At 48.5% G+C, this 9,528-nt stretch overlaps 1 protein-coding gene across 1 annotated transcript in view; it reads right to left on the reverse strand.

Annotated features, from left to right (window-relative positions):
• Positions 1 to 1,986: 1,986 nt before the first annotated feature.
• Positions 1,987 to 9,528, reverse strand: part of LOC144220931 (uncharacterized) — an 11,483-nt gene continuing 3,941 nt past the window's right edge. The window contains exons 4-5 of the mRNA XM_077751290.1: positions 3,421 to 3,482; positions 1,987 to 2,677 (exon numbers count right to left, since the gene is read on the reverse strand). Of these exons, the coding sequence (XP_077607416.1) occupies positions 2,163 to 2,677; positions 3,421 to 3,482 (577 nt within the window). The 3' untranslated portion in view covers positions 1,987 to 2,162. The remainder of the gene's footprint in view (positions 2,678 to 3,420; positions 3,483 to 9,528) is intronic.

The raw sequence follows: 9,528 nt of genomic DNA on the forward strand, positions 1-9,528 counted from the left end.
AGCATAGTGGTGGTTGTCAGAGGCTGGAGGAAGGAGGGAATGGGGAGGAAATTAAAATTAATCAAACAATTGAACTCATTGTTTACTGAGTTGAGGAAGATGAAAAACTTCAAGAGATGGATGGTGGTGACAGTTGCTTACACAACCATGTAAAGGTACTTCGTGCCACTGAACTGTATATTTTTATATGGTTAAAATGGTAAACTTTATGTCATATATATTTTCCCATAGTTAGTGTGTGTGTGTGTGTGTGTGTGTGTGTAATTAACATAGGGTCGGCCTCTTGACTTTTGAGAAGTTCTGCCCCCGCAGGCTGTCTGTCCAGTTGAGCCCAGTCAGCACCCAGGATAAGTCCTTTCCCCTTGTCAAAACTTACAGGGGTGCAAACAAGACCACAGGCTGGTGTGGCGAGCCCCTCGTGTGCAGGCGGACAGAAAGCTGAACGGAGATGTTGCTCTGATGCAGAGTCTCGAGTGATGAGGGCTGTCAGGCAAGAGCGAGCACAGAGGGGACTTCTGCTCGGCTGTCAGGTGAAACCACACAGGAAGTGGTGCTTCAGGGGGCTTTGAAGGAATGAGGAACCCCAGGTGGCTTGTCTGGCTGGCTGGCTCTGTGACTCAGAAACACAAGTGGGGACAGAATGCTGGTTCAGCAGGGAGAGGAGGTGGCCATGGAGAAGGTGAGAGGAACATGTGCCGCACAAGCCCGTCGTCTCGGAAGGTAAGTGTTATAAAGGCATATTTGGCCTTGATCTGTAAGAACAGACCCAGAAGGAATTTCAATGCCAAACTCACAGTAATGACAGCTTCTACGTACAGAGGACTTACTATGGTGCATCTTACTCAATAACCCTAAATGGTACGGAGCAACATTAGCTCTATTTTCAGCTGAGAAAACTGAGGCCCAAGTGGTTAAGCAACTTGCCAAAAACACACACATGGCCAGTAAGTGCTGGAGCTGGGGTGTCAACCCAGAACTACATGGGGTCTCAAACTCTAATACACACAAGAAACGCCTCAGGAGCTAGTTTGAAAACATAAATCCCATTCCCAGTAGCCAAAGATGGAACATTTTGAGCAACAAAACTAAGTAGTATTGGATTATAACCCAGAGTACAAAATAAAACCCGTGAGTCCATATTATTATAAATAAAAAAAGAAATTTGGATGAGCTGCATCATCTGTGCTGAAGAATTCTAAATAAATAATGTAAATACACTACCCTAAAGAAGGCAAGATCGAACTCCCCAGTCCCTGAAGCCTGGGCTGGGTGTAATGACTTCCTTCTAAGAGTGCGCCATGGAATGGGGTGGGGGTGGAACGGTATGGAGTAACCGTACAGTGGACAGACCTGACTGACAAACGTTCAGTCAGGTGATCGAGGTCACTATCAACAGTGACAGGTCATGTTGACATTAGGGATGCTTGGCCATGAAATGACAAACATGGAACTTTACCTCTGTGGCCTTCTTCTCCCAAACCCGTAACCCCAGTATAACCATGAGAAAAATATCAAATTCCAAAAGAGGGGTATTCTACAACATACCTGACCAGTACTCCTCAAAACTAGGCAGGTCATTAAAAACAAGGAAATTCTGGGGCACCTGGGTGGCTCAGCCAGTTAAGCGCCTGGCTTTGGCTTACGCCACGATCTCATAGTTCATGGGTTAGTTCATGAGTTAGAGCCTGCTTCAGATTCTGAGTCTCCCTCTCTCTCTGCCCCTCCCCTACTCATGCTCTGTCTCTCTCACTCTCTCAAAAAACAAATAAACATTAAAAAAAAAACCTTAAAAAACGAGGAAATTCTAATACAGTTGCAGCCAGCAAGAACCAAAGGAGAAGTAACAACTAAATGTGATACTAGATACTAGATGAGTTCTTGGAATCAAGAAAAGTAAACACTAAGAAAATCTGAATCAGAGGACTCTAGATGCTGGTGAGNTAAAAGTAACCAATACCAAAAAAAAAAAAATCAGAATCAACTATGGACTTTGGTTACTAATAATGTATTCATATTGGTTCATTTGTTACAGCAAATGTACCACAGCACATTTGTTCATCTTAATAATAGGGGAAACTGGGTGTGGGGTAAGTGAGAACTCTCTATGCGATCATCTCAATTTTTCTGTAAAGCTAAACTGGTCTAAAAAAATAAAACCTATTTTAAGAAGTCCCCAGGTTCACCCTCAGAACCCCTGGGCCTCCGCACACGTGTATCAGAGGTGTGATGAAGCCGGCCCCACTCCCCGCCTGTGGCTGGACTTCAGAGAAGCCGCAGATACAGCGATATCTGCCGGGTCGGGGGAATAGTTCACACCAAGGATACCGTATCCCCTCCTCCACTGGACTCCCTGAGGTTAGGGATGGTGCTTCTCTCATCAGACGGGCGGGCTTCCTCGTCTGAGAACTGATCTCCCCTCTCAGGCTGGGCAGCCCGGCGGCCCCTGAGGGCAGGGACCGCTCTTCCTCTCCAGGATCTCGAGCTGGCCTCCCTCGGTTGCCCCAGGGGCCCCAGATTCTCCATATGCATCTTGGCTTCCTTATAGGTGAGTCCAGGTTCTTCAGCCGGGTGGGAGGAGAGGCCATGTCCAGAACGCACGTTTTTAAAAGCTGGCAAATGCGGCTCGCTCCAAAATCACAGGTCTCCGGACACTCTCGGAGCAGCACCGTCAGCTCTCCTAACAGCAAACACAGTGGTCCCTTGGGTTTGGCGCCCTCCGCTCCCTCTCCGGCAGCCTTCTTACCTCGGGGCCAGTAGTAACAGTGTAACACTGGGACACTGCCAACTCTATAATGGAATCAGCATCCCAGGAAACTGCTTCTCGGTAGCAAGAGGTTGTTATGGGAAGGTACACAGCAAGTCACCCCAAAATGTGGGGAGAGTCTGTCCGCAGAGTGCACACACCGTATCTGTAATTACTGATCTGCAGAAGTTCTTAACGCAGGACAGGATGTGCCTCTGGACAAAGCAGGAAGAGCAAGGCCTGGAAATCAAATCAAGACTTGACAATGAGGGGCGAAGAAAAGGCCGACTATAATAACATAAGCCGAAGGAATATTAGGTAGACAGAAATAGGGGAGTGTGAGGAGCTCAGAAAAGCTGGGACAAAAGAGAAGTCTTTGAGAGTCTGTCCTATCTCCCACGCTGTTCAGAGCAGTGGGATTTCTGGAAACTTTCTGAACATTACAGGCAGCTCAGAGGGCCGGCCAGAGCTTCCTGGAATACTCTCTTGATAGAATCTGAAGGCTGGTCCAGGGAGCAGGAGGAAGGCAAAGACTGGTCACTGATTTCAGGCACGTGTGCCACGGGCACAGGGACGGGGGCTTAGATCAGCGGCGCCGTCACTGGGGACCCTCGGATCCCTCGAGGATAGGAATACCGTAGGCTGACCTGGCCGTTCAGGTCATCCATCTTGCTCACCTTGTTGTGGTTCTGCGAACACCAGTCTTCTAACCGGAGCTCGGCTTCCCAGGCGGGCTTCCCTGCAGAGGAAGGAATGTGCTGACGAGCTGACACAGAGTTCGCAGGCTGCCTCGCAGTGCTTGTCCCATTGTGATTTAATATATTTGTGGTCTGGCTTCCTTACCAGGCTCCCGTGAATTCGGTTAGTCTGTCTCTTTCAGCCTGATTAGCTCCACGCGCACCCAGAAAGCTCCATCTCTGGCCCGGGAAGAGTGAGCCCCACCGGCGTCTGGCGCCCCCTCCGAGCTTTGAGCCATGGTCTCTCCCTGGCTGTCGCGATCTAGCTGCCCTTTGCCACATCAATCACCCCAACCACAGCTATCAAGGCTGAGCCCAGAGTGAGCTGCGGGGGCCCTGAAGAAGAGAGTACGGCACCAAAGGCAACTTTATGATTTCCATGGGATAAAAAAGAATAAGGAAGAGAGAGGTCCTTTGCTTGGGGGGAAGATGCCAAGAACACAGGGTAGAGTGTAAGCCGGCGAAACTGGCAGTGTTCAACGCAGAACAGGGTAGATCCCAGAGGGCAGGCAGTTTCCCTGTTATCAAATATCTGAAGGGCTGTAGCGAAGAAAAGGGGGCAGATTTGTTCCCTGAGGCTCCAGAAGAAAGTATGACAACCAAGGGCCCGCAGATTCAGGGACACAGATTCCAAGTGGGTAAGAAAGAGGAAAATTTTTCGGCAGATTTCCTCTACTATCAATAATTCCAATAATACCTTCACTTTCTTTTTATTCCCTTTTGTCAAATTTGTGAAGAGCAGTGTGATTCTGTAATTAAGAACACAAACTGTAGGGGCGCCTGGGTGGCTCAGTCGGTTAAGCGTCCGACTTTGGCTCAGGTCATGATCTCAGGGTTCGTGGGTTGGAGCCCTGCGTCGGGCTCTGTGCTGACAGCTCAGAGCCTGGAGCCTGCTTCGGATTCTGTGTCTCCTTCTCTCTCTGCCCCTCCCCCACTTGTGCTCTGCCTCTCTCTGTCTCTAAAAAATAAATGTAATAAAAAATTAAAAAAAAAAAAAAAGAATGCAAACTGTAGAGGAAGACAATCAGGGCACAATTTCCCGGGGTTCATTTTCCAGCTCTGTCACTTACTACCTATATAACTTTGGGCAAGTTACTTCACTTTCCTGAGCCTGTTTTCTCGGCTAATAATAGTACCTGCCTCAAATAATACTTAACCCATGTGACTGGGGAGAAGAGTAATGAAATTACAAGAAGAGGGTTTAAAGAACATCTAGCACATAGTAAATGCTCAATAAGCAGCCACTATTATTTTTATCATATTCTCATACTGTCTATCCTATTTTTCATGTTTTTAAGTAGAAATAAATTTGTGTAAATTTATTTTATTTTTAAGTTGAAAAAAAATTTTTAAGTTGATTTATTCTGAGAGAGACAGAAACAGTGTGAATGGCGGAGGGGCAAGGAGAGAGGAGAATCCCAAGCAGGCTCCACGCTGCCAGTGCAGAGCCCGATGCGGGGCTCGAACCGATGAAACTATGAGATCATGACTGGAGCCGAAACCGAGTCGGAAGCTTAACAGATGGTCCCACCCAGGTGCCCCCTATGTAAATTTATTTTAAAGAAAACACTTTATGTTACTGCTGTAAATGCAGAGTGACCAAAACTTGCCAAGTAGAGGTGGAAACTATAAAGATAAACAACTCACTTGTGGGGATGAGCACTGGGTGTTATATGGAAACCAACTGGACAATAAACTATTAAAAAAAGAGTAAATAAAAATAAACAAAACAATGTTATGAAATGTTAGCTAACTTTGATTGCCTGTTCAGCGACCTGAATTTGCAGGCTGCCATCTTTTCCATAAAAAAAGAGAGAGGAGCCAGTCGAGTACTACACTGAGACTTCTTTTGTTGACCGTAGTCAGGAGAGTCTGGCCAGTTCGGGGAAGTTTAAGACCCGTGTGGTCTGGGGAGAGACAGCGGCTGGGCAGGATCAAAGAGGCAGTTTAAAAAGGGAAGATCTATCCCAGCCTGAGGCTTCATGTTCTTTAGGGCCACGACTCTATTCCACGCCAAACCATCTCACAAGGTCCCCGGTGGTATGCACAGCACACTTGACCCAAATCAGAAACACTGTGTAGCTCCCCTCTGTACTCGTCAGCGCCCCCCAGAGGTCACCTGCAGACCTGCAGACCGTTGCACTGGCTGCCTCTTCTACCTGCCTGGAGGCTTTTCCTGGCTGCACCAGGTATAGACACAGGCAGCATGTGGAAGCGGGAAGGTAGGGAAATATCCCAGCTTCCTTGCCTCGTCATGGGACACACCATCTCTGCAAGGGTCCCCAGTGAGACTGAGCCGGGGCCCCAGCGGTAACCCACTTATCAACACATCCTTTCCTCTCTTCCACGTGGCTTTCCTCTCTTCCCCAGGTCCACTTCAAGCTCACTGGGCTTTCTGCCATCACTTCCCGAATAAAGTCCTGGCACCCAAATCCTTGTCTCATGATCTGCTTTTGGGGAAACCCCAACTATGGCACAGTTTAAACTTTAACCCTGGAATAGGGTGCCCAATGAATAAATTCCACGTTATTGGGGACCTCAAGAAATAGCTGAGAACACTCCATGGGGATTTATGGGTCAGGGAAAGATTTAGCTAGATGAACATTTAATATTCTTAGGACCATTAGGTCCCATGATTCTAGATAAAGAGTCAGCAAACTACAGCCCATGAGCCACTGCCTGTTTCTGTACAACTGTGAGCTAAGGATGTTTTCACATTGTCAAATGGTTTTAACAAACCAAAATAAGGATAACATTTTGCAACCCATGAAAATCCTATGAGATCCAAATATCAGCGTACATGAATAAAGTTTTATTGGAACACAGTTACACTCATTCATTTCCATATCTTCCACAGCTGTCGTACTCTACAACCACAGAGATGAGAGCATCTGCAACCGAAAACATGTGATCCACAAAGCGTGGAGTATTTCCTATCTGGCCCTTCACAGAAACAGAAACAAAGCGTGCTGACCCCTGTTCAAGATCACCATCCTTCAGGGACAAGAGGCAGATCTGGACCTGGCTGCCGCAGAGATAGGGAGGCCCGGTGCCGGACCCAATATTGAGGGGGTAGCTTGGGTCAGACCTTCACAGTGCCTTTTTCTACAACTCTGTGCCTTCCCACACTCCACCTTCTTCCCCTGCAGGTAACTGGGACTCTTTCCCTGAGGCATTACTGGTTTTATACCAGGAGTAGTTTTATTTTGAAAGGGCATGAGGATTTTTCTTCTCCACACTCCGCCCACTGTCCTGAGTAGTTTCATCCATGCTTGACGGCTTCTGCAGCCACTTGGTTAGTGATCCCTCCCCAAACCAAACCAAATCTCCAGCCCAGGGCTGCGTCCGGAGATCTCTCATCAATACTCAACTGTCTGTTCAGCATCAGATTGAGACGGGGTGCTGCTGGTCAGTTTTGTTGCTTAAGTTAAGATTGGCCAAGGTATTCAACCGCATGGGGCACCCATTTCATCATCTGTCAGAGCTGGAAACCAGCCTACCCAGCCCACCAGGATTACTATGCTAATCGGATGAAATGAGAGTTGCCCACAAGACACGGTGCCACCAGGCCCCAGCCTCTGTCTCCAGCATATTCTCCTTATGGTACTTCTGCTCTCTTTGCCCACCACACTCCCTGCACACTGGCTTTCCTTGAGTTCTCTGACCTTGCCAAGCTGTTGACTACCTCTGGGCCTTTGCACATGCTATTTTTTCCCTGCCTGAAACAGTTCTGTGCTCATCCCACCCTGCGCTTGGCTGCTTCTCACCTTTCTGATACCCAGTCTAAGGCAGGCTCCTTCTGTATGCCTCCCCACCTTGATTCTTTTGTTGCATGTGCAGTAATGTGTAACTGCAGTCAATTCTCATTATTTGCAGCAGCTATGTTCTGTAAAGTTGCCGTGAATATGGAATCAGCAAATACTGAACCACTGTTCCCAAGGGAAAACCCTGAAGTTAGGTTTCTGTGAGCCTCTGGCCACATTTTCATCAAAAGATCAATACCTAACCTTGTTTTATATGTGTTTCTCTTTAAATGTATTTTTCATTATTTTTTTTAACATTTATTTATTTTCGAGAGACTGAGACAAACAGAGCATGAGCAGGGGAAGGGTGGAGACAGGGAGAGACACAGAATCTGAAGCAGGCTGCAGGCTCTGAGCTGTCAGCACAGAGCCTGACGCGGGGGCTCGAACTCACACACCGCGAGATCATGACCTGAGCTAAAGTCGGATGCTTTAACCGACTGAGCCACCCAGGCGCCCCTCTGTGTGTTTCTTTTTAAAGACACCTTATTTAATATATATTGTTGATTCATTCACATTGAACTTGGCCAAACCCAGGACAGCTCATGCCTGAACAAAGCTTATCATTATAATACACATTTTCTCCGTAAGGCACCTCACAATTTTCTTGTGTTTAGGGGCACTAGGCAGCACTTGAGCATGATGCTTGGGGGCGATTTTAAACAGAGAAATCACTAACAGAAAAGGCACAAAAATGCAGAAAACATGGCCCGAAACAGACCACAGAAAGGGAACCTGTGTAGGCAGGACAGCTAAAACCAGAGGGCACAGCGTCACCTTGTTTTGACCTCAGCTGGGAACTCCAATCTTCTGCCCCTCTGCCCGCGGCCATGCGTGACCACGACCGTGCTGGAGGTACGGATTTCAGGGCTACACATTTCCGCGCATAGGGGGATTTGCAACTACAGAATCTGCACCAAACGAGGGTCCGCGATACTGTCTCTCATTCCCCTCATTCAGCGGGAGTGTGAATTCACAGAGACTTGGCTTCCCTCTTGCTGCTTTCGCTCTCGAATCTGGGAAACTGCCTGGCACACAGTGGGCTCTCAATAACAAATATACTGTGAATGACCGGACGAGTCAATTCGGTGAAAGTGCTTTGTTGGCAGCGGCGGTAACTGCTGTTGAAGGGGAATGTGCCACGAGATGCCCTGTGCACAGTGTTTTGTCCACATGCTGTCAGTGAGGCAAACAGCGGATTACTTCCGCACATGGGCCCTGGAGACAGATTCCCCGGGGATGCACCTCTTCTTAATTACATAACCCTGAGCAAGTTCCTTGGCCTTTTTGAGGCCAAGCCTCTCCAATCATCATAGGGGGGTAATTATAGTCCTACCCTGTGGGCCACGATGGGGAGTCAGATGTGCCAATGCACAGAAAGCCGGCAAGCACCAGGCACAGGGCTGCCCGTAGTGAACACTATCTTTAATTGTTAATAATTCCTGCGACTACGTGGGTTATACTATGGTACCCATTTTGCAGATGAGCAAACTGAGGCTACAAGCGATTCCATGGATTCTTGAGGGACGGGCCAGCTGTGGGGGCCCCAAGCCCACGCTGGTAACCACTTTGCTGGTACCTAAATACAAGGGATCATTATTACTAGTTACAGGGGACCTTACTCTGCTGCTCAGCTACATTCACCAAAGTGATGGGGCACCTCCGGCCAGCCCCGGAACTTCTAGGGGATCCGGTAGAGAGGAAGACTCCCTGGCGAGTCTTCTTTTACATTCCGCATTCAGTGTCTTTCTGTTCCCTGCTCCTCTTCTTTGTTTAACCCTTTCAGAACCCATCCTATTGGGAGGGGGAGGTGCCGGTTTGGTATCTTGGGGTTGACAGCTCAAAGGGGGCGATGTTTCCTGCTTCAAAAGCAGGGAAGAGGAGGAGGAGGAGGAACCGGAGGAGGGAGGGGGGAGAAGAAGAATCGGCATGTACAAAGGCCCTCGGGTCTTCTCCAACCTTGGATCGAGAGTGCTCAAACTTAGCTGCTACTTGCAACCTCCTGAAAAGCTTTCAAACCTCCAAATGCCCAGGCCCCAACCCAGCCCACTTACATCTGCGTCCCTGGGGGTGGAACTGGGGCATCAGGACGCTCCCCGGGAGCTCCCGGTGTGCGGCCAAGTTTGAGAATGGCGCTTGGGATCCTGTGCGCGCTCAGCTGCAAAGCCGAAGTCGCCTTGGACAGCGGGAACTCTTCGCGTCCTAGGACTTGCCGTTCGGGGCCTCGGGCACGGTCGCCAGAGGC

Source organism: Crocuta crocuta, unplaced genomic scaffold (genome assembly GCF_008692635.1).
Source record: "Crocuta crocuta isolate KB4526 unplaced genomic scaffold, BGI_CrCroc_1.0 scaffold124, whole genome shotgun sequence".
Lineage (NCBI taxonomy): Eukaryota > Metazoa > Chordata > Mammalia > Carnivora > Hyaenidae > Crocuta > Crocuta crocuta.